Source organism: Mixophyes fleayi (assembly GCF_038048845.1).
Source record: "Mixophyes fleayi isolate aMixFle1 chromosome 4 unlocalized genomic scaffold, aMixFle1.hap1 SUPER_4_unloc_2, whole genome shotgun sequence".
NCBI classification, from domain to species: domain Eukaryota; kingdom Metazoa; phylum Chordata; class Amphibia; order Anura; family Limnodynastidae; genus Mixophyes; species Mixophyes fleayi.
In genome coordinates, this window is record NW_027445888.1 from 346,020 (window position 1) to 372,079 (window position 26,060).

The following is a 26,060-nucleotide window of genomic DNA, read 5'->3' on the forward strand; positions in this document are numbered from 1 at the left end:
AAAACAGGCATAATAAAGGTTGCACTAGGTAATATGTGAGCCAATAAAGTCATTTGATGGTGAAAAACTAGAGCACATTCATATAAGCCAGAGAAGCAGCAGTGGTCATAGGAAACAAGGATGTATGCAATAGCTGGCTTTACAAGCAGTTTACAGGCAATTCTCCAAAGAACTTCCTGTAAACTCGACCCCTACAATTCTCAGGAAAACCTTCATCTTCTTGTTTCAGCAAAAAATTACACAAACATGTTTACATTGTCATTATTCCTCTGCTTCAGCAAATTGAAGTATAAGACCAGTAAATTACTCAACATATTAATCATTTCAGCCATGGAGCCAGAGACAGACTTCAGTATAGGACATGAGAGAATGTTTGACAAGCAAAACTACTCAGGTAAAGTTGTATTGTCTTCACCTTTAACCTCAATTTTTACTATATATATGTATATATATATATATATATATATATATATATATATATAGCCATGTTACATTAGACTGATTATACCAGTCCAAAACTACCCTTACAATGTTACAATAGACACCAGTGATAGAGGTGAATACAATATAGATTTGGAAGGAGCTGTATATGACAAGGAGGCCACACATAGTTCAAGCAATAACAATTAAAATTGCACATATAGATAGTGACAAGAATAAAACAATTCAGTGTAACATTTGCAGGCTGTTTGACAGACTCACACTCTTCTGGGGAAACAGCAGCATATAAAGACAGCATTTTATTGAATATGTGCATAGTTAATTGAACAGAATAAAAGATCTGTTAGCCAAATTGCGGGACAACGATTCACTCTGAAAATATATATTTTTTTTTAAGGGTTACTGAACCCCATTCGGTTTTTAGACACTTTAAAGGAATACATAATCCAACTGGTTTACAGTTTGCAGCTATAGAGAAACCCTATTTACCCAAAGGAGGAGATCTGGGAAAACTATCCAAAAAGTTTTTTCAAAAATTGTTTTAAATTGATAACTAGAATACCCGATGTGTTTACTTGATTTTTTAGGCATAAAATGTTTTTTTTGTGTGTGTGATTATTTATTTATATTATATTTATGTCCTGTAGTCAGTAGTATACTTTATATTGCATCAGACCAAAGGTTTAATTAGTAACCATTGGAGTCTAATTGATGGAAAATGGTTTACTTACCAAAATAGTACTAAGTGACTTTTTTTGGTTTTTTATTTATCCATTTAATTTCTATTTATGAATTTTGTAAAGATACTTTTTATATTTATATTTTGCTACTATAAGTATATACAAATAATGTATTGTTCATGTATATATCTGTATCTGATTGATCTAATACAATAATAATACAAATATTTATTTATTTGTAGCATCTTAGTGATTTAAAGAAATTGAGTGTTTGTAGATATATTTATAGGAGCACGCTCCTTATCCCACCATTTACCTGTAACATTTATTTTACAATACTTGTGTAATTTTTAAATGTATTTATATGTAGCACTGTCCCTTTAAATACATGTATACCTTAGCCTTGGAATGTTTAACTGGATGAGCCTCAGATGAAGTGTTACCTGTGGTGCAATACTAATTAGGCTACCAGCTGACCCACTGCTCCACCCAGGCTTCTAATTACAAAGTGTTTGTAGACCCCCTGTAGTGTCTGTAGCCAGCAGGACTTATTTGTTAGTGTGAATAAATCATCAATGGGACAGGCATTGCCTTTCATTAGGTATAGCTTGCTAGGCTTAAGCTGGGTACACACTACAGAATTTTCCACTAACTTTTTATTGCGATCGATTTTACATGCGATTGATGGTCCGATCGCTCGGTCCATGGACTGCATACACACTAGCCATGTTTTAGACGATAAAGTGAAGAGCGGACTTCCCTTTAGCGACTTTTTACTGCCATGTTGTCGTGAGCAATGAATGCAATTTCGGAAGTATATGAGGAAGTATCAGAGGATTGTCGTGGATCGGTAGGAAGTTTATACACACTACACAACGGAAACAAGATTGGAACGAAAATATTTAACGGTACGACCAACCAAATGAGGCGACAATCGTCCATTTGGGCAGACTTTAGAACATCGTGTCACTACACACACTGACCCGACTTTTGAACGAGCGGTCATAGGTCGGCTGGTTGAGCTGATTATTGGACAAAAACCCTATAGTGTGTACCCAGCTTTAGGTATAGCTTGCTAGGCTTAGCCACTGTCCTATTTGTAGAAGGAGGAGGAGCCACACTTTTGGGGACTGTAGGCATAAGTAAAAAGGTCACTGGTAAAAGTGCTTTTACTCTGTGTTGGATTCCTCTGTCTCTTTGCTGAGACCAATGTGGTTAGTTCATTTAACACTTGGTATAAGGTGGTAAATAGTGTTCTGATTAAAAATAGATAATTGTTATGTTTTACAATGAATGACCATCTGATTGTGTTTCGCTACCAGCGGTGATACCCGATATGGTCTATAAGTCTAACAAAAAATGTCTGATTGGGCTGAGTAGTCCCGCAGTGGTTCGCTGTGGGGTTATTTGCCTGAAGAAATCGCTGGATATACCACATCCTCCCTGGGTATCAAATCTATAGAAAAGTATTTTGTCCTGCTGCATTGTGTTTTTTATAGACATGAAACTACTTGATGACTTACACACACACACTATATACAGGGCCGTCTCTTCCATTGGGCACAATGGGCAGGTGCCCGGGGGCCCCTGCGGGCTAGGGGGCCCGTCAGAGGCAACGCAAAAAAAAAATCCTGGAAAAAAAAGGAAGAATATACTTACCTTGCGGTCAGCTGGCGATCCGGCTCCCTCCCTGGTCTCCTCCTCCATGCGGCGCTCGCAGTGCATGTCGGGCGTGACGTCATCACGCACGCCCGACATCCATTGCGGAGTGCAGTACGGAGGAGTCCCCTGCTGCCTGCTGATTAAAGTTGTTTTCGCACTGCAGTGACTTGTAAGCAGAGTGAAGAGGATCGCATTGGAGAATAAGGTAAGTTAAGGGTTTTTTTTTTTAAATTATTTCAAGGGCTGACCAGTATGTGTGTGTGTTAAAAAAAAGTGAGATTATATTATATTATATATATTGTAACAAAGGGAGGCATTTATCTGACAAGATGCAGAGAAAGCTTACAAGCAGAATAAAACATTGAGCAGTTATGCACCTAGATTGAGTTTAAACCAGGTAAAGACTTATGTGTAGTTTAAAGTTTGGTTAACTTACATGATTTGAAAGCTCCTTCCTCTCAGCAAACAGGGTGTGTCTGTTAGTGCAAACAGAGCCAGTGATGGGCGTTTCCTCTTAAAGAGAAGGTGGGTGTGTCACCTGTCCATCAAGCTAGGGCTGGGGGAGGAGTATCAGGTATAAAAGCTTGTTTGTATCATTTGTTCAGTGAGATTAACGCTGGGGAAGCTGGCTGGTCTTGAGAGAGCTGGTCTATGTCTAGCTAGCGTTATTATTATTATTATTATCATTTATTTGTTGGGCGCCACAAGGTTTTCGCAGCGCCGTACATAGTACAAACAGTAGCGTTTAGTGTCTCCATGATTGCTGTGAAATGAAGTTGTTCGCGCGTGCTTCAGCAGTAGCGGGCTCTTGCCACAATTATTATTATTATTATTATCATCTATTTGTTAGGCGCCACAAGGTTTCCGCAGCGCCGCACATAGTACAAACAGTAGACTATACAGGGTATAACAGTACAGAACAATAAACAAAAAGTACCAATACTTCAGAAACTCCAGGCAGGCAGATGCAATAGACACGGAGCAGAAGAACGGGTAAGGAGACAGGAGAGAAGAGGGCCCTGCTCATTCGAGCTTACATCCTAAGGGAGGGTTGACAGACTAGGCACAAGAGGAGCCGGTTGAGGCAATGGGAGAGAGGGGAGAATGAGCGGAGGAGATAGGGGTTAAGTGGATGGGTGGTAGGCTTTGAGAAAGAGGTGAGTTTTTAGTGCACGTTTGAAAGAGCACAGTGTGGGAGAGAGGCGGATGGAGCGAGGGAGGTCATTCCAGTGAAGGGGGGCTGCACGGGAATTCTGGATGGATTCTAGAATGGGAGGAGGTGATCAGAGTGGAGGAGAGGCGACGGTCATTGGCCGAGCGCAGGGAGCGGGCGGGAGTGTGAATGGAGAGGAGGTTGGAGATATAAGGGGCAGTAGAGTGGGAGAGAGCCTTGTAAGTGGTGGTAAGAAGTTTGAAAAGAATTCTGTAGGGGAAGGGGAGCCAGTGAAGGGCAAGGCAGAGAGGGGAGGCAGAGGAGGAGCGGCGTGAGAGGTAGATGAGTCTTGTGGCCGCGTTGAGTATAGAGCGGAGGGGGGAGAGACGAGAGTGGGGGAGGCCTGTGAGGAGGAGGTTCCAGTAATCCAGGCGGGAGATGATGAGTGCGTGTATGATGGTTTTGGTGGCCTCCTGAGAGAGAAAGGGATGGATGCGGGCGATGTATACAATATATATATATATATATATATATATATATATATATATATATATATATATATATATATATATATATATATATATGTGTATATATATATATATATATATATATATATATATATATATATATATTTATATATATATATATTGCAGAAGCACTGGAAAAGTGGTAAATGGCAGGTACATAAGTCCTGAAGTTCTGTTGTTTGTGTTTTAAAAACCTCAGGGAGATTGTCTGTTTGTGGGGAAAAGTTTCCCAAAGAGTGTGTTCGGCTGTAGGAATAGTCGGTATAAGGGTGCTCTGGTACAAGAAAACATGCTCGTGGGAGCATACACGCTAATGCAATGTAGGACCTAACAGTCTTTTATTGTGTGATGGGCATGATAATCGAGTGAAAAACCTGTAGTGTGTACCCAGCTTTAGTCTTATGTTGAAACATACTAATCTATTTTTAATCATTATGTTTTTTTGGTAACAGCGCTAATAAACATACTGTTTCACTTTTCAGAAAACTATCAGTGATTTCCTTTAAACCATGAGCGCAGTGGCTTGATCAATTATTGAACAATACAATATTTAGGCTATTTTGCTTCAGGATAATCATTAGACCGGCAGTCTACTTACTAATGTGCAAGCAGTTTGCTCCGTAAAATAGCCATTGGATAAGTCATAGATTTCTCTGCCAAAACCATACTTGCCAAGTTTTCCTTGTTGGCTTCAGGGAGATCCCAGGGGAGGTGTGTGTGCGGGGGTGGGGCTTGACAAATCGCATCATTAACCACAGAATATTTGCATCTGTAAGCCCTGCCCCACCACTTATCTATTGCGGGTACGAGAACCGGGAGGTTGCCCTGCTCTCCCGGGAGCCCGGGAGGTCTCCCAGAAATGCGGGAGTCTCCCGGACATTCCAGGAGAGTAGGCAACTATGCGTTAAAGAAAAGCAGCTAATGAATCTCTAGAGATTGAAGTGTCTTTTACATTTCTGTCTCCATTACTGAAGTAATGTTGTCTTACCTGTCAGTCTTTGATGAAATCTTGGTCTACGTGAAAATGGCCACCTCCATAGGCATCAATACATGGGCATAGGACACAATTTCTGAACTGTGTCATCATGCCACAGATGGCGAATCCAACCATGTCTTGTACTAGCTCAGCATCAGGGAGAATGCCAGACTCTTCAGGGAGTGAGGAAGATCACCCCTATTTCAGGGAGTCTCCCTGACATTCAGGGAGAGTTGGCAAGTATGGCCATAACCCATTTAAGGTTGCTCAACGTGGACCCCATATATCAATATGGGAACTGAGAAGTTATCCACTTTATTAAGCTTTGTTTTTCACAGTAAGGTAACACCATCGCAGGATAGCTTTAAAATAAAATTGTGTATTTATTTATTTATTTTTTCATTGTGTCTTTACAGATAGTGGATGGTCATATTTCAAGCAAAAACCTGTCATCCTCACATTTGGACTGCTGGCACTTTCATATATACTGGTTATCGTCCTCTTCATAAATGTTCTATCACAGAGTAAGCAACACTTGTTTTTATTCTTATTGACATAAAGGAGATTGAGGACCAGATGACCACATGGTCATGTTACATGTCTCTATCCGTATCTGGTCTCAGTCAACGTCTTCACCGCTGTCATTATGAAACAAAATCATTGTACTTGTAAACACAGGCAGGCCTAATGTCTGGGTGGTTCATGCTCTCTCTGGTGTCAAACAGAGTACACTTAGCTGTAGCATTCTTGTCTGACACTTGTAGTGGTTCTCTGTCTTCTCAGTGTTGTTATCAGCGACATAGCAACATGGGTCACAACGGTTGGGCACAGGTGGTGACCCCCGTCTACAATGCCTGCTTGCCTCTGACGGCAGGAAATGGGCAATGGAGGGGCTGCAAACCAGTTAGGGGATGCCTGGGCTCAAAATTTGCCCTTGTGACTCATGGACCTCTATATCATTGGTTGTGATGCACTTTCCACATGGTTCATTTTTCATGACAAACCAATATTAATGTATTCTAATAAGCAAAACCATAGTAATTAGCAATTATGAGTGCATTAAAAACATACTTGCTTACTCGAAATTCGGGTCGGTCTCACAGACTCCTGGGAGAGCAGGCAAGTCTCCCGCATCCCTCAACTGCCTACCCTAAATGACGCAATTTGCGGTGAATCGCGTCATTTTGGCCCCGCCCCCGCAACAAAACGGCATTTCCATCGCAGGGGCAGGGCCAAAATGATGCGTTTGGGCACTGCCCCAACCCCTCCCGCCCTCTAGTCACGCCCCTCTCCCGGACTACACTTGCCGAAAGTAGGCAAGTATGATTAAAAACAAAATAGCTTTAATGAAGTACTGATAAAGTTCATATATCATCCCCATTGCATAATTTAAGTAGTAAAGCCACTATTTGAAATATATAAGTGTTACTGAGATGAATAATAAACATGAAATAACTGGTGTGTTTATATTTAAATATGTCCACCATGCTCTCTTTCACCCTTTTGCAGCAGGTTGCAGTATTACCAATGGTGGACGTCTCTGACTAAACGAGCAGAGAGTGACTGGCAGTTTTGCAAACTTGCTTTACAGAAATGCAAAACGTGCATTGGTTTATTCACGCCATGATTGCCCCCCCCCCCCTTCGGATCCGCCACTGCAGGGGCCAGTCCAGTGATGTCAGGGCAACTTATTTTCAACTTTTTAATCTTCATCACGACACTGTATTAAAAATGTGGCAATAGGTGTATCTGTCTGTAATACATTTAGAAATAGCGAAGAACAATTTTTTTAAAACTGTTCCGCAAAATATTTACCTCATTCTGCATTGGGCCGGAAAATATGTTTTTTACAAATACAGTGTGGAACTTCGGTCATCTCTGATGGGAGGGTAATTCTTGTGACTGAAGTAACACAAGGGTTAGTAAAAATCTGACATGTGTGGAGGAAGCAGGTGAATAGCGACTTTTAGAAACTAATTGGAACCGTGCAGTCATTTAATGGCAAAACTGCTCCCACTGCAAGGGGTGTGGCCCACTAGGGAGCCTGGAGATTAGGATGACATGTCACTGCAGGTCTTTCCTTCAGAGGGCGCTGCTCATCTCTATTCAGCGTTTATGGAGGCCGGCACATGCACCAGCCCCCATGCATTCTCAGTAGAGCAGAGCGAGGGGTCTCTTACAAGCATGTATGGTGCCTGCAGGCCCACCCACACATTTTGCTTTCTGAAAGTGTCACAATAAAAGCAAAGTCTATTTGTGCTTGATCTGGGAATTTAGGTACTACTATTAATGGGTATTTATTGGATGCCCTAAAATGATGCAGCGACGGACATTGGGGAAACAGAATAAACGTGAAACATGACACAAGTACATACAGGGTAGATGAAATGCAGATGGCAGCTGCGGGTTTGAAAAAGTGGGCATGTTTCCTATAGCAACCAATCAGATTCTAGGTTTCATTTATTTAGAACCTTCTACAAAATGACAGCTAGAATCTGATTGGTTGCTATAGGCAACATCCCCACTTTTTCAAACCTGCAGCTTAGTAAATCTAGCCCTAAGTGTTTAATGAAAAAGATGGTGTATTTTTATTGTTTTATTGCTCCAAGGTGAAAATGGAAATTTACGTAAAATATAGATAAAAGTTTTCTATATAAGTAATATATGCACTGAAAATACAGATAATTATAAATTTTTTTCAAAATGAATTCTCCTCCAGATTCCACAATTGATATGAGTATTTTGGCCAGCAAGAGTGATATCCTCAGCTTGAACACTAGTGGTAAGATGTCACTTACTTACTCTTCTTGTGTAGTAGACTGTTAAAATGCTTAACACTAAAAACACATACTTTTAAAAAATTGATACTTCCCCATTAAAGAGGAATTACTTAATGTTATAGTACATCCAGTGGTCGAAATGAAAATTTAGAATTGGTGTTATGAAAATTTGGAAGCAGCAGTATGAAAACTGTAATAGGAATTAAATGAAATGTAATAATTTTACAATGAAGGCAGCAGTGGCGGATCAAGGGGGGGGCGATAGGGGCGATCGCCCCCCCTAGCAGACACTTGCTGCCGATGGCTGCACACTATGTGCAGGTCCGTCCAGCCGTAACAGGCAGGGACAGTGTGCTGCCCGTCTGCTCTGATTGTGTTTAAAACACAATCAGAGCAGCCAGGCAGCACACTGTCCCTGCCTGTCACGGCTGGACGGACCTGCACATAGTGTGCAGCCGTCGGCAGCCTAAGATTTTAGAAAGGGGCGGGGCCTAAATCGCCCCCCCCCCCTAAATCGCCCCGGGTAGAGTACTTTTCTAGATCCGCCCCTGGAAGGCAGTAGGAGAAGTGGCCGTATGGCCTACCACCATATACATCCCTACTTACACCACTGAGTACTTCCTGAATTTACTTAACATCCCTTTTCCTCTGACCATGTTAGGAACTGTGACAGTTCAGGAAATCTCACTCCCGCTAGTCCAGCAATGCTTCTCGTCCCTGTATCGACAATGGGCAGAAGGGGATATTCAAACAGCACTGTGTCAATTTTTAAGATAAGCTCGATCTGGGTAGAGACACAGGCTTGGTCTTGAACTTTTTCCAGTTGTCAACAATGAGTAGACATTTTTACCTAACTGGTGTGGATGGTCTCTCCCAAACTGCAGGGGTCCCGCACAGACTTGGAGCCTTCACAATTCTACTTCTCCTTATCTTGCATATTAGTTTGTTGTCCTTCAACATTGCTATTTTGACCAATTGGTGTTAGCCTCTGGCACAATAAAAAATGTGTTAATGTCTATTAGGGGCTGATTTATCAATGATTTGTCAATGGGCTATAAGCGCTATTGCAAGTAAAAATGTGAGCTTTCCGCAGTCTTTGGGGCTTTTTTTAATTTCACCCAATGCATGAAAGGGTTACTGCGAGCAATACCGGAGATTCAACAGCTTTTGCCAGCAATGGCACCGTTGTGCCTTTACATAAGAAAGCCTAGCCTAACCAGTATCGAGGCGGTACTTGTACCTCCACAATTTCTGTTCTCCTTTAAATATATAACATATGAAAATCATTAAAGAAAAGCAATAATAAAATATTTTTTTTTGTGGAAAGGTTTTTAAATATTTTATTTGTACAATTTGTATATATTTTTTAACATTAGTGGGCCTGCACCTTTCAGCAGGTACTGACCCAGCAAAGAAGTAACCCTTACTACACCAGACCAGTGTCGATACTCCAGCGATATACTTGTTAAAGCGGGAAATAATCAATTTTCTATTGCTGCGATAAGTGGTAATAAAAGCTGTATTGCTGGAAAAAGATGTAATTCTGTTCCAGCTGGGGGTGAGAGAATGCTGAGGAGGGTGCAGGGAAATGTTACACAGGGTGTGACTACCTGCCAGAGTAACCCATGCGTGTTGTTACAGTTATTACAGAAGGAAAAGAAGCGTGAAAAGCAGAAGCAGACTATTGTTACACTGCGATAGTCAGGATGCCAGATCTCTATAATGACAAAACATGCTAAATCTAGTAGCTTATTTGTAATATACAGAATATTTCAGTTACAGTCCAACATAATGATTCTTAAACTACCTGCACAAATTTAACAATTCGCTCTCTTGCAGTTGATGAACTGACTACAAAGCTGAAACAAGTGGAGCAAGATGCAAAAAGTAAGACAAAAACATACCGTACAGCATACTACAATCCCATATGATTTAATCAGAAAATGGGGGCATTAATCAGATGCATAATGAGAAAGTTATGCTTGGAAAAGCCGTATATGCAGTTGTAGTCTTTCAAATTGCAGGGGTACAAGGAAAGGGACCTCCAAAGTTCTCTTATTTGGAGAGGAGGGGGATAGTTAGCAATTAAATTGTTTTCATTGAACTATCAGAACATTTTATTTAATCTCTTTTCATATAAAAAAAAGAGTCATGCCCGATCTGAAAGCCGTGCCCCCATTTTAGTAGTCCAGTCCCTTTTGCCTGCTAAAAATCGAAAGGTCCCTTGAAACTTTGGACCCCATGGGACCTAGAAGAAAATGAACCATATATCCCAGATCTACCTATACTTTCCTCCTGATCCCACATGTTATTTAGTACATTTTGTTTGTACAGAGGTGTTTAATCGTTCAGTCTTTCAGTGCTGCCTCAATTCAGTGTGTTGGCCGATCTTATGACTACCAAGTAGCCACTGGAATGCACATATTGTAACACGAGGATCACTAACGGACCCCAAGCCAGAAATCCCTATGACTATTAGATTAGTTGGGAACTTCTTCCCCAAAAGGCATCATCAGGCAAATTAATATAACAAGGTAGACGTCAAAGGAGGGCTGGCAAATTTTAGCCCGGGGGGCAAGACTGCACTCAGCAGCCTATTGTAAAAGGAAAAAAATGTAGGGGGTCAATTGACCAACCCAAGGTAGCCCACTATGGGACCATCCCAGGGGGCAGATGCCCCCCTGCCCCCCAGCCCAGCCTGCCCCGGTAGACGTGGTAACTATCCAACAGACAGGTGAGTCTGTCTAGCCACAACATCCCCACCTCTACCCTGTGGTAAGCCACATCTCCAACCAAAGAGCTTCATTTACTGCTGAGGTTCCCACATTATGCTCATTATGACACTGTCCATAATCTATAATATTTTCTTATGGTATCTTCATCTTTTTCAGAGGCTACATCCTGTGACCCTAATTGGGAACATTTTGAATGCAGTTGTTACTACTTTTCAAGCATGAAATCTGACTGGATGAAGGCCAGGGCCTTGTGTATTGGTAAAAGCAGTGACTTGGTTGTAATTACCAGTGAGAAAGAACAGGTGAGATCCGTGTTTGTGAAGTACAATCTAATAAACTCCAATGACAGTTCACCCTCCAAGTTACATCTAAATACATCTTACTATGGCTAAAGAGCGGCTTCACTCACACACTAAAGTGACACATGTCCAGGTGTCCCCTCACTCTCGCAATTGATTTAACCCATAAATGAGGCTAAACCAAGCATTATTTTAGGAGAAAAACTGAAAATTGTATTTAATTGAAATGGATAGTTCTAAAGTGGTAGAAGGATGGACAATGATGTATTGACGGATCATAGAGTTGCACCTGTTGTGTGACTGGGGTGGATTTCATAAATGTCCTCCTGTGACTTCTAACTAGTGAACGTTTGCTGGCATCTTAGTTCATCTGAGCAGAATAGCCAACATTTGAAAATAGACCCAACAAGTCATAACCTGTAGACATGATAATAATATAATTTGATTGCACCCTAGAAAGAATTAGGACACTGCATTTACTCAACCTGACATGATCACTAGACATGACCATAATAACATTCTATTATACTCTACACATACATAGGACACTACACCTCCCAACATGTCATAACCAGTAGACATGCTTATCATTAAATTATATTGAGATAGCTTAACCTTCCACTTGATGAATATCCAATTCAGCCACTATATATCGTGGTGATGCCATTGTGGGGCAGGGAACAGGGCTTAAGGATGCAAAATCACGTCATTAAGCCCTATTCTTCATGTCTGGGAGGATGCCTACTCTTCCATAGGAGTTTGGGAGGGCTCCCCGAAATTCGAGAGCCTCCAGGAAATTCTGGGAGAGTAGGCAAGTATGGGTTTAAGCGGAGAGCAAATAGAGAATCGGTGCCACTAAATTAATAAAGGTGATGTGTATGACTTGTGTTTGCACTGTGTAAGTGCCGTCCATTCATATAACTCAATGGTTCCGAAACTTTTAAGAGTCTCCATAATTTTTTCAAGGCATCCCTCCAAAATAATTACTGAGCAGTCCCGTTTTATAAGTAGTTGGGTCAAAATAACGCAATAAGTATTTAGGTCAGGACAGAAATACTAGTATTAAAGTAATTCTATTGTTTTCAAATAAGCATTGCCCAAGCGATAGTGTTGTGTTTCCAAGGCACAAAGTTATTTATTTTAGCAGATGCAAAGTTTAACAATTTAATACATGATTATAATACAGTACAGCCAATACCAAAAAGAGATAAAATACATACCGCGCTCACATGTGCATGCTGTGCTCCCACGGGTACCAGTGAACAGTATTTCACTCCAGAATACTGTGGTCAGAGAATGGCTGAAGCCAGTGGGAGCACAGCTATATTATATACACTCAGTGTTACAGAGACAACAATGCAGATGACGTGGCTTGCTTCTATTGGTCCAGGTATCAGGAAGGTCCAAAGTGCTGCAGGTCATAGACTAGTTCAAACAACCCCCTCAAAGGCTGAGGGTCAACATTCCAGATGATTCTCCCGCCCAGAAACCAGTTACAACTAGTCCATTTTACAGTTGGTATCACTCTAAAGGTTTATTCCCTAACATCAATAACTAGAGTATGCAATGTGCGTTCTCTTCGCCGAATGAACCGGGCAGCTGTTGATGAATAGGGGATTAAAATGATACGAGACATTACACATTTCCTATAACCTGAACCTTAAATAACACTGAAGTGTACATATAATCATAATATATAAACTAATAATAAACTAAATACTATCTGCTCATAAATCACTGTGGAATGGAATCCATATAAATATGAAATATATAAATAACTAAATGCGAGTGTGTGCATGCGTATTTTACCGTGCGATCGCGTTATTCCACGTGTAGCGTGGCGTACTAAGTGCAATCGCACAATAAAACAATATTAACCAATATAGTTTTGTTCATCCAATTATACGACTTCGACACTAGTTAATAATTGCTTGCGAAAATAATACACATACATTCAAGGGATCAGAATATTTTTATACATTTTTTTCAATTATATTTCTGTCAAAGAATAATTTACAACTAACATTAAGAGGAATATAATCAAACAAAATAAAACAACAACATGTACAAGAATCATCACACTGTGCCCCTTTACCTTTACACTGTGCCCCTTCACCATTACACTGTGTGCCCTTCATCCTCACTTTGTGGGCCCCTTCATCCTCACACTCTGTGGAGCCCTTTATCATTGCTCTGTGCGCCCCTTCATCCGCACACTCTGTCTGCACCCCTTCATCCTCACACTCTGTGCGCCCCTTCATCCTCACACTCTGTGTGCCCCTTCATCTACACACTCTGTCTGCACCCTTCATCCTCACACTCTGTGCACCCCTTCATCCACACACTCTGTCTGCCCCTTCATCCTCACTCTCTGTGTGCCCCTTCATCCTCACTCTCTGTGCGCCCCTTCATCCTCACACTCTGTCTGCACCCTTCATCCTCACACTCTGTGCACCCCTTCATCCACACACTCTGTCTGCCCCTTCATCCTCACTCTCTGTGTGCCCCTTCATCCTCACTCTCTGTGCGCCCCTTCATCCTCACACTCTGTGTGCCCCTTCATCTTTACACTCTGCTCGCCCCTTCATCCACACACTCTGTGTGCCCCTTCATCCTCACACTCTGTGTGCCCCTTCATCCTCGCTATGTGTGCCCCTTCATCCACACACTCTGGGCACCCCTTCATCCACACACACTCTGCGCCCCTTCATCCTCACACTCTGTGCTCCCCTTCATCCTCACACTCTGTGTGCCCCTTCATCCACACACTCTGTGCACCCCTTTATCCTCACACTCTGTGTGCCCCTTCATCCACACACTCTATCTGCGCCCCTTCATCCTCACACTTTGTGCGCCCCTTTATCCTCACACTCTGTGCACTCCTTTATCCTCACACTCTGTGCGCCCCTTCATCCACACACACTATGCGCCCCTTCATCCACACACTCTGTCTGTGCCCCTTCATCCTCATTCTGTGCGCCCCTTCATCCTCACACTCTGTGTGCCCCTTCATCCTCACACTCTGTTCGCCCCTTCATCCACACACTCTGGGCACCCCTTCATCCACACACACTGTGCGCCCCTTCATCCTCACGCTCTGTGCGCCCCTTCATCCTCACACTCTTTGTGCCCCTTCATCCTCACACTCTGGTCGCCTCTTCATCCACACACTCTGTGCGCCCCTTCTTCCTCACACTCTGTGCGCCCCTTCTTCCTCACACTCTGTTTGCCCCTTCATCCACACACTCTGTGTTTCCCTTCATCCTCACACTCTGTGCGCTCCTTCATCCTCACACTCTGTGCGCCCCTTCATCCTCACACTCTGTGTGCCCCTTCTTCCTCACACTCTGTTTGCCCCTTCATCCACACACTCTGTGAGCCCCTTCATCCTCTCAATCTGTGCGCCCCTTCATCCTCGCTCTGTGTGCCCCTTCATCCACACACTCTGGGCACCACTTCATCCATACACTCTGTGCACCCCTTTATCCACACACTCTGTGCGCCCCTTCATCCTCACACTCTGTGCGCCCTTTCATCCTTACACTATGTGCGCCCCTTCATCCACACACTCTGTCTGCTCCTTCATCCTCACCCTCTGTGTGCCCCTTCATCCTCACACTCTGTGCACCCCTTCATTCTCACACTCTGTGCGCCTCTTTATCCACACACTTTATCTGCACCCGTTCATCCACAATCTCTGTGCACCCCTTCATCCTCACACTCTGTGTGCCCCTTTACCCTCACAATCTGTTCGGCCCTTTATCCTCACACTCTGTGCGCCCCTTCATCCTCAAACTCTCTGCACCCCTTCATCCTCACACTCTGTGCGCCCCTTCATCCTCGCTCTGTGCGCCCCTTTATCCTCACACTCTGTTTGCCCCTTTATCCTCAAACTCTGTGCACCCCTTCATCCACACACTCTGTGCGCCCCTTTATTCTCACACTCTCTGCGCCACTTCATCCTCACACTATGTCTGCGCCTTTTCATCCTCACTCTGTGCGTCCCTTTATCCTCACTCTGTGCGCCCCTTCATCCTTACACTCTGTGTGCCCCTTCATCCTCACACTCTGTTCGCCCTTTCATCCACACTCTCTGTGCGCCCCTTCAACCACACACTCTGTCTGCGCCCCTTCATCTTCACTCTGTGCGCCCCTTCATCCTCGCTCTGTGTGCACCTTCATCCACACACACTGTGCGCCCCTTCATCCACACACTCTGTGCGCTCCTTCATCCTCACATTCTGTGCACCCCTTCATCCTCACACTTTGTCTGCACCGCTTCATCCACACACTCTGTGCGCCCCTTCATCCTCACACTCTGTGTGCCCTTTCATCCTTACACTATGTGCGCCCCTTCATCCACACACACACTCTGTCTGCCCATTCATCCACACACTCTGTCTGCCCCTTCATCCTCACCCTCTGTGCGCCTCTTCATCCTCACACTCTGTGCGCCCCTTCATCCTCACACTCTGTGCGCCCCTTTATCCACACACTCTGTCTGCTCCCCTTCATCCTCACACACTCTGTGTGCCCCTTCATCCTCACACTCTGTTCGCCCCTTCATCCTCACACTCTGTGCGCCCCTTCATCCACACTCTCTGTGCGCCCTTTCATCCTCACACTCTGTGTGCCCCTTCATCCTCACACTCTGTACGCCCTTTCATCCTAACACTCTGTGCGCCCCCTCATCCTCACACTCTGTGCGCTCCTTCATCCTCACTCTGTGCGCCCCTTCATCCTCACTCTGTGCGCCCCTTCATCCTCACACTCTGTGTGCCTATTCTTTCTTACACTCTGTTAGCCCCTTCATCCACACACCTTGTGTGCCCCTTCATCCTCACACTCTGTGCGCCCCTTCATCCTCACACCCTGTGTGCCCCTTCATCCTTGCTCTGTGCGCCCCTTCATCCTCGCTCTGTGCGCCCCTTCATCCTCACACTCTGTGCGCCCTTTAATCCTCACACTCTGTGCGCCGCTTTATCCACACACTCTGTGCACCCCTTCATCCACACATTCTGTCTGTGCCTCTTCATCCTCACACTCTGTGCGTCCCTTCATCCTCCCACTCCGTGTGCCCCTTCATCCTTGCCCTGTGCGCCCCTTCATCCTCGCTCTGTGCGCCCCTTCATCCTCGCTCTGTGCACCGCTTCATCCACACACTCTGTGCGCCCCTTCATCCTCACCCTCTGTGCGCCCCTTCATCCTCACACTCTGTGCGCCCCTTTATCCACACACTCTGTGCGCCTCTTCATCCTCACACTCTGTGCGCCCCTTCATCCTCACACTCTGTGCGCCCCTTTATCCACACACTCTGTGCGCCTCTTCATCCTCACACTCTGTGCGCCCCTTCATCCTCACACTCTGTGCGCCCCTTTATCCACACACTCTGTCTGCTCCCCTTCATCCTCACACACTCTGCGCCCCTTTATCCTCACTCTCTGTTCGCCCCTTTATCCTCACACTCTGTTCGCCCCTTTATCCTCACACTCTGTGCGCCCCTTCATCTACACTCTCTGTGCACCCCTTCATCCACACACTCTGTGTGCCCCTTCATCCTCACACTCTGTTCGCCCCTTCATCCTCACACTCTGTGCGCCCCTTCATCCACACTCTCTGTGCGCCCTTTCATCCTCACACTCTGTGTGCCCCTTCATCCTCACACTCTGTACGCCCTTTCATCCTAACACTCTGTGCGCCCCCTCATCCTCACACTCTGTGCGCTCCTTCATCCTCACTCTGTGCGCCCCTTCATCCTCACTCTGTGCGCCCCTTCATCCTCACACTCTGTGTGCCTATTCTTTCTTACACTCTGTGCGCCCCTTCATCCTCACACCCTGTGTGCCCCTTCATCCTTGCTCTGTGCGCCCCTTCATCCTCGCTCTGTGCGCCCCTTCATCCATACACTCTGTGCACCCCTTCATCCACACACTCTGTGCGCCCCTTCATCCTCACACTCTGTGCGCCCTTTAATACTCACACTCTGTGCGCCGCTTTATCCACACACTCTGTGCACCCATTCATCCACACATTCTGTCTGTGCCTCTTCATCCTCACACTCTGTGCGTCCCTTCATCCTCCCACTCTGTGTGCCCCTTCATCCTTGCCCTGTGCGCCCCTTCATCCTCGCTCTGTGCGCCCCTTCATCCTCGCTCTGTGCACCGCTTCATCCACACACTCTGTGCGCCCCTTCATCCTCACACTCTGTGTGCCCTTTCATCCTTACACTATGTGCGCCCCTTCATCCACACACTCTGTCTGCCCCTTAATCCACACACTCTGTGCGCCTCTTCATCCTCACACTCTGTGCGCCCCTTCATCCTCACACTCTGTGCGTCCCTTCATCCACACACTCTGTTTGCTCCCCTTCATCCTCACACACTCTGCGCCCCTTTATCTTCACTCTCTGTTCGCCCCTTTATCCTCACACTCTGTGCGCCCTTTCATCCTAACACTCTGTGCGCCCCCTCATCCTCACACTCTGTGCGCTCCTTCATCCTCACTCTGTGCGCCCCTTCATCCTCACTCTGTGCGCCCCTTCATCCTCACACTCTGTGTGCCTATTCTTTCTTACACTCTGTTCGCCCCTTCATCCACACACCTTGTGTGCCCCTTCATCCTCACACTCTGTGCGCCCCTTCATCCTCACACCCTGTGTGCCCCTTCATCCTTGCTCTGTGCGCCCCTTCATCCTCGCTCTGTGCGCCCCTTCATCCATACACTCTGTGCACCCCTTCATCCACACACTCTGTGTGCCCTTTCATCCTTACACTATGTGCGCCCCTTCATCCACACACTCTGTCTGCCCCTTAATCCACACACTCTGTGCGTCCCTTCATCCACACACTCTGTGCGCCCCTTCATCCTCACACTCTGTGCGCCCTTTAATCCTCACACTCTGTGCACCGCTTTATCCACACACTCTGTGCACCCCTTCATCCACACATTCTGTCTGTGCCTCTTCATCCTCACACTCTGTGCGTCCCTTCATCCTCCCACTCCGTGTGCCCCTTCATCCTTGCCCTGTGCGCCCCTTCATCCTCGCTCTGTGCGCCCCTTCATCCTCGCTCTGTGCACCGCTTCATCCACACACTCTGTGCGCCCCTTCATCCTCACCCTCTGTGCGCCCCTTCATCCTCACACTCTGTGCGCCCCTTTATCCACACACTCTGTGCGCCTCTTCATCCTCACACTCTGTGCGCCCCTTCATCCTCACACTCTGTGCGCCCCTTTATCCACACACTCTGTGCGCCTCTTCATCCTCACACTCTGTGCGCCCCTTCATCCTCACACTCTGTGCGCCCCTTTATCCACACACTCTGTCTGCTCCCCTTCATCCTCACACACTCTGCGCCCCTTTATCCTCACTCTCTGTTCGCCCCTTTATCCTCACACTCTGTTCGCCCCTTTATCCTCACACTCTGTGCGCCCCTTCATCTACACTCTCTGTGCACCCCTTCATCCACACACTCTGTGTGCCCCTTCATCCTCACACTCTGTTCGCCCCTTCATCCTCACACTCTGTGCGCCCCTTCATCCACACTCTCTGTGCGCCCTTTCATCCTCACACTCTGTGTGCCCCTTCATCCTCACACTCTGTACGCCCTTTCATCCTAACACTCTGTGCGCCCCCTCATCCTCACACTCTGTGCGCTCCTTCATCCTCACTCTGTGCGCCCCTTCATCCTCACTCTGTGCGCCCCTTCATCCTCACACTCTGTGTGCCTATTCTTTCTTACACTCTGTGCGCCCCTTCATCCTCACACCCTGTGTGCCCCTTCATCCTTGCTCTGTGCGCCCCTTCATCCTCGCTCTGTGCGCCCCTTCATCCATACACTCTGTGCACCCCTTCATCCACACACTCTGTGCGCCCCTTCATCCTCACACTCTGTGCGCCCTTTAATACTCACACTCTGTGCGCCGCTTTATCCACACACTCTGTGCACCCATTCATCCACACATTCTGTCTGTGCCTCTTCATCCTCACACTCTGTGCGTCCCTTCATCCTCCCACTCTGTGTGCCCCTTCATCCTTGCCCTGTGCGCCCCTTCATCCTCGCTCTGTGCGCCCCTTCATCCTCGCTCTGTGCACCGCTTCATCCACACACTCTGTGCGCCCCTTCATCCTCACACTCTGTGTGCCCTTTCATCCTTACACTATGTGCGCCCCTTCATCCACACACTCTGTCTGCCCCTTAATCCACACACTCTGTGCGCCTCTTCATCCTCACACTCTGTGCGCCCCTTCATCCTCACACTCTGTGCGTCCCTTCATCCACACACTCTGTTTGCTCCCCTTCATCCTCACACACTCTGCGCCCCTTTATCTTCACTCTCTGTTCGCCCCTTTATCCTCACACTCTGTGCGCCCTTTCATCCTAACACTCTGTGCGCCCCCTCATCCTCACACTCTGTGCGCTCCTTCATCCTCACTCTGTGCGCCCCTTCATCCTCACTCTGTGCGCCCCTTCATCCTCACACTCTGTGTGCCTATTCTTTCTTACACTCTGTTCGCCCCTTCATCCACACACCTTGTGTGCCCCTTCATCCTCACACTCTGTGCGCCCCTTCATCCTCACACCCTGTGTGCCCCTTCATCCTTGCTCTGTGCGCCCCTTCATCCTCGCTCTGTGCGCCCCTTCATCCATACACTCTGTGCACCCCTTCATCCACACACTCTGTGTGCCCTTTCATCCTTACACTATGTGCGCCCCTTCATCCACACACTCTGTCTGCCCCTTAATCCACACACTCTGTGCGTCCCTTCATCCACACACTCTGTGCGCCCCTTCATCCTCACACTCTGTGCGCCCTTTAATCCTCACACTCTGTGCACCGCTTTATCCACACACTCTGTGCACCCCTTCATCCACACATTCTGTCTGTGCCTCTTCATCCTCACACTCTGTGCGTCCCTTCATCCTCCCACTCCGTGTGCCCCTTCATCCTTGCCCTGTGCGCCCCTTCATCCTCGCTCTGTGCGCCCCTTCATCCTCGCTCTGTGCACCGCTTCATCCACACACTCTGTGCGCCCCTTCATCCTCACCCTCTGTGCGCCCCTTCATCCTCACACTCTGTGCGCCCCTTTATCCACACACTCTGTGCGCCTCTTCATCCTCACACTCTGTGCGCCCCTTCATCCTCACACTCTGTGCGCCCCTTTATCCACACACTCTGTGCGCCTCTTCATCCTCACACTCTGTGCGCCCCTTCATCCTCACACTCTGTGCGCCCCTTTATCCACACACTCTGTCTGCTCCCCTTCATCCTCACACACTCTGCGCCCCTTTATCCTCACTCTCTGTTCGCCCCTTTATCCTCACACTCTGTTCGCCCCTTTATCCTCACACTCTGTGCGCCCCTTCATCTACACTCTCTGTGCACCCCTTCATCCACACACTCTGTGTGCCCCTTCATCCTCACACTCTGTTCGCCCCTTCATCCTCACACTCTGTGCGCCCCTTCATCCACACTCTCTGTGCGCCCTTTCATCCTCACACTCTGTGTGCCCCTTCATCCTCACACTCTGTACGCCCTTTCATCCTAACACTCTGTGCGCCCCCTCATCCTCACACTCTGTGCGCTCCTTCATCCTCACTCTGTGCGCCCCTTCATCCTCACTCTGTGCGCCCCTTCATCCTCACACTCTGTGTGCCTATTCTTTCTTACACTCTGTGCGCCCCTTCATCCTCACACCCTGTGTGCCCCTTCATCCTTGCTCTGTGCGCCCCTTCATCCTCGCTCTGTGCGCCCCTTCATCCATACACTCTGTGCACCCCTTCATCCACACACTCTGTGCGCCCCTTCATCCTCACACTCTGTGCGCCCTTTAATACTCACACTCTGTGCGCCGCTTTATCCACACACTCTGTGCACCCATTCATCCACACATTCTGTCTGTGCCTCTTCATCCTCACACTCTGTGCGTCCCTTCATCCTCCCACTCTGTGTGCCCCTTCATCCTTGCCCTGTGCGCCCCTTCATCCTCGCTCTGTGCGCCCCTTCATCCTCGCTCTGTGCACCGCTTCATCCACACACTCTGTGCGCCCCTTCATCCTCACACTCTGTGTGCCCTTTCATCCTTACACTATGTGCGCCCCTTCATCCACACACTCTGTCTGCCCCTTAATCCACACACTCTGTGCGCCTCTTCATCCTCACACTCTGTGCGCCCCTTCATCCTCACACTCTGTGCGTCCCTTCATCCACACACTCTGTTTGCTCCCCTTCATCCTCACACACTCTGCGCCCCTTTATCTTCACTCTCTGTTCGCCCCTTTATCCTCACACTCTGTGCGCCCTTTCATCCTAACACTCTGTGCGCCCCCTCATCCTCACACTCTGTGCGCTCCTTCATCCTCACTCTGTGCGCCCCTTCATCCTCACACTCTGTGTGCCTATTCTTTCTTACACTCTGTTCGCCCCTTCATCCACACACCTTGTGTGCCCCTTCATCCTCACACTCTGTGCGCCCCTTCATCCTCACACCCTGTGTGCCCCTTCATCCTTGCTCTGTGCGCCCCTTCATCCTCGCTCTGTGCGCCCCTTCATCCATACACTCTGTGCACCCCTTCATCCACACACTCTGTGTGCCCTTTCATCCTTACACTATGTGCGCCCCTTCATCCACACACTCTGTCTGCCCCTTAATCCACACACTCTGTGCGTCCCTTCATCCACACACTCTGTGCGCCCCTTCATCCACACACTCTGTCTGCCCCTTCATCCACACACTCTGTCTGCCCCTTCATCCTCACCCTCTGTGCGCCTCTTCATCCTCACACTCTGTGCGCCCCTTCATCCTCACACTCTGTGCGCCCCTTCATCCACACACTCTGTCTGCTCCCCTTCATCCTCACACACTCTGCGCCCCTTTATCTTCACTCTCTGTTCGCCCCTTTATCCTCACACTCTGTGCGCCCCTTCATCCACACTCTCTGTGCACCCCTTCATCCACACACTCTGTGTGCCCCTTTATCCTCACACTCTGTTCGCCCATTCACCCTCACACTCTGTGCGCCCCTTCATCCACACTCTCTGTGCACTCTTTCGTCCTCACACTCTGTGTGCCCCTTCATCCTCACACTCTGTGCGCCCTTTCATCCTAACACTCTGTGCGCCCCCTCATCCTCACACTCTGTGCGCTCCTTCATCCTCACTCTGTGCGCCCCTTCATCCTCACTCTGTGCGCCCCTTCATCCTCACACTCTGTGTGCCTATTCTTTCTTACACTCTGTTCGCCCCTTCATCCACACACCTTGTGTGCCCCTTCATCCTCACACTCTGTGCGCCCCTTCATCCTCACACCCTGTGTGCCCCTTCATCCTTGCTCTGTGCGCCCCTTCATCCTCGCTCTGTGCGCTCCTTCATCCATACACTCTGTGCACCCCTTCATCCACACACTCTGTGCGCCCCTTCATCCTCACACTCTGTGCGCCCTTTAATCCTCACACTCTGTGCGCCGCTTTATCCACACACTCTGTCTGCCCCTTCATCCACACACTCTGTCTGCCCCTTCATCCTCACCCTCTGTGCGCCTCTTCATCCTCACACTCTGTGCGCCCCTTCATCCTCACACTCTGTGCGCCCCTTCATCCACACACTCTGTCTGCTCCCCTTCATCCTCACACACTCTGTGTACCCCTTCATCCACACATTCTGTCTGTGCCTCTTCATCCTCACACTCTGTGCGTCCCTTCATCCTCCCACTCTGTGCGCCCCTTCATCCTTGCTCTGTGCGCCCCTCCATCTTAGCTCTGTGCGCCCCTTCATCCTCGCTCTGTGCACCCCTTCATCCTCATACTCTGTGCGCCCCTTCATCCTCACTCTCTGTGCGTCCCTTCATCCTCACACTCTGTGCCCCAAAATCCTCACACTCTGTGCAGCCTTTCATCCTCACACTTTGTGCCCCTTCATCCTTACACCCTGTGCACCCCTTCATCCTCACTCTGCCCCCTCCTTCATTCTTTTGCCACTCCATTGCTGTTTCCTATCACCATTTCCCCTCCGTTTCTTTACTTACTATACTTGGCCTTCTTTCTTCTATTTCTTCTGTCTTCTCTTCTGTCTTCTTACCAATTCAGCGGCGCCTGGGACCCAGCTTCCTCCTCTTTCCCATTCATCCACACATTCTGTCTGTGCCTCTTCATCCTCACACTCTGTGCGTCCCTTCATCCTCCCACTCTGTGTGCCCCTTCATCCTTGCCCTGTGCGCCCCTTCATCCTCGCTCTGTGCGCCCCTTCATCCTCGCTCTGTGCACCGCTTCATCCACACACTCTGTGCGCCCCTTCATCCTCACACTCTGTGTGCCCTTTCATCCTTACACTATGTGCGCCCCTTCATCCACACACTCTGTCTGCCCCTTAATCCACACACTCTGTGCGCCTCTTCATCCTCACACTCTGTGCGCCCCTTCATCCTCACACTCTGTGCGTCCCTTCATCCACACACTCTGTTTGCTCCCCTTCATCCTCACACACTCTGCGCCCCTTTATCTTCACTCTCTGTTCGCCCCTTTATCCTCACACTCTGTGCGCCCTTTCATCCTAACACTCTGTGCGCCCCCTCATCCTCACACTCTGTGCGCTCCTTCATCCTCACTCTGTGCGCCCCTTCATCCTCACTCTGTGCGCCCCTTCATCCTCACACTCTGTGTGCCTATTCTTTCTTACACTCTGTTCGCCCCTTCATCCACACACCTTGTGTGCCCCTTCATCCTCACACTCTGTGCGCCCCTTCATCCTCACACCCTGTGTGCCCCTTCATCCTTGCTCTGTGCGCCCCTTCATCCTCGCTCTGTGCGCCCCTTCATCCATACACTCTGTGCACCCCTTCATCCACACACTCTGTGTGCCCTTTCATCCTTACACTATGTGCGCCCCTTCATCCACACACTCTGTCTGCCCCTTAATCCACACACTCTGTGCGTCCCTTCATCCACACACTCTGTGCGCCCCTTCATCCACACACTCTGTCTGCCCCTTCATCCACACACTCTGTCTGCCCCTTCATCCTCACCCTCTGTGCGCCTCTTCATCCTCACACTCTGTGCGCCCCTTCATCCTCACACTCTGTGCGCCCCTTCATCCACACACTCTGTCTGCTCCCCTTCATCCTCACACACTCTGCGCCCCTTTATCTTCACTCTCTGTTCGCCCCTTTATCCTCACACTCTGTGCGCCCCTTCATCCACACTCTCTGTGCACCCCTTCATCCACACACTCTGTGTGCCCCTTTATCCTCACACTCTGTTCGCCCATTCACCCTCACACTCTGTGCGCCCCTTCATCCACACTCTCTGTGCACTCTTTCGTCCTCACACTCTGTGTGCCCCTTCATCCTCACACTCTGTGCGCCCTTTCATCCTAACACTCTGTGCGCCCCCTCATCCTCACACTCTGTGCGCTCCTTCATCCTCACTCTGTGCGCCCCTTCATCCTCACTCTGTGCGCCCCTTCATCCTCACACTCTGTGTGCCTATTCTTTCTTACACTCTGTTCGCCCCTTCATCCACACACCTTGTGTGCCCCTTCATCCTCACACTCTGTGCGCCCCTTCATCCTCACACCCTGTGTGCCCCTTCATCCTTGCTCTGTGCGCCCCTTCATCCTCGCTCTGTGCGCTCCTTCATCCATACACTCTGTGCACCCCTTCATCCACACACTCTGTGCGCCCCTTCATCCTCACACTCTGTGCGCCCTTTAATCCTCACACTCTGTGCGCCGCTTTATCCACACACTCTGTCTGCCCCTTCATCCACACACTCTGTCTGCCCCTTCATCCTCACCCTCTGTGCGCCTCTTCATCCTCACACTCTGTGCGCCCCTTCATCCTCACACTCTGTGCGCCCCTTCATCCACACACTCTGTCTGCTCCCCTTCATCCTCACACACTCTGTGTACCCCTTCATCCACACATTCTGTCTGTGCCTCTTCATCCTCACACTCTGTGCGTCCCTTCATCCTCCCACTCTGTGCGCCCCTTCATCCTTGCTCTGTGCGCCCCTCCATCTTAGCTCTGTGCGCCCCTTCATCCTCGCTCTGTGCACCCCTTCATCCTCATACTCTGTGCGCCCCTTCATCCTCACTCTCTGTGCGTCCCTTCATCCTCACACTCTGTGCCCCAAAATCCTCACACTCTGTGCAGCCTTTCATCCTCACACTTTGTGCCCCTTCATCCTTACACCCTGTGCACCCCTTCATCCTCACTCTGCCCCCTCCTTCATTCTTTTGCCACTCCATTGCTGTTTCCTATCACCATTTCCCCTCCGTTTCTTTACTTACTATACTTGGCCTTCTTTCTTCTATTTCTTCTGTCTTCTCTTCTGTCTTCTTACCAATTCAGCGGCGCCTGGGACCCAGCTTCCTCCTCTTTCCTGCCGCTCCTCACTGAATATGATGGACGTGATGACGTCACACCCGACATTCAGTGAGAAGCGAGGAGGGAGGATGATGCTGGGTCGCGGGTGCTGCCCAGATTAGTAAGTTGTTTTTTTTTTGTTTTTTTTCTTGTTTCCCTGGCCACGGCACCCCTGTGACAGTTCTGCGGCACCCCTGTGACAGCTCTGCGGCACCCATAGGAGCCGCGGCACACACTTTGGGAACTGCTGATATAAGTGTCCGGGAGACTCGCAAATTCTGGGTAGGTCTCCTGAACTCCTGGGAGAGAAAACAATTCTCCTGCACCCAGGCCCGGCGCTCCCATTAGGCAAGGTTAGGCACTTGCCTAGGGCGCTGAGCTCTGGAGGGCGCTTGGAGGGCGCCCTCCAGAATGAAAATTACTTTAAAACTGTGCGGCGACCGCTGAC

General features: G+C 48.2%; 1 protein-coding gene across 1 annotated transcript in view; it reads left to right on the plus strand.

Moving 5' to 3' along the window:
* The first annotated feature begins 286 nt into the window (after positions 1 to 286).
* The window catches only part of LOC142111300 (hepatic lectin-like), a 29,289-nt gene continuing 3,515 nt past the window's right edge, over positions 287 to 26,060 (plus strand). The window contains exons 1-5 of the mRNA XM_075193797.1: positions 287 to 394; positions 5,856 to 5,963; positions 8,159 to 8,221; positions 10,059 to 10,106; positions 11,111 to 11,256. Of these exons, the coding sequence (XP_075049898.1) occupies positions 331 to 394; positions 5,856 to 5,963; positions 8,159 to 8,221; positions 10,059 to 10,106; positions 11,111 to 11,256 (429 nt within the window). The 5' untranslated portion in view covers positions 287 to 330. The remainder of the gene's footprint in view (positions 395 to 5,855; positions 5,964 to 8,158; positions 8,222 to 10,058; positions 10,107 to 11,110; positions 11,257 to 26,060) is intronic.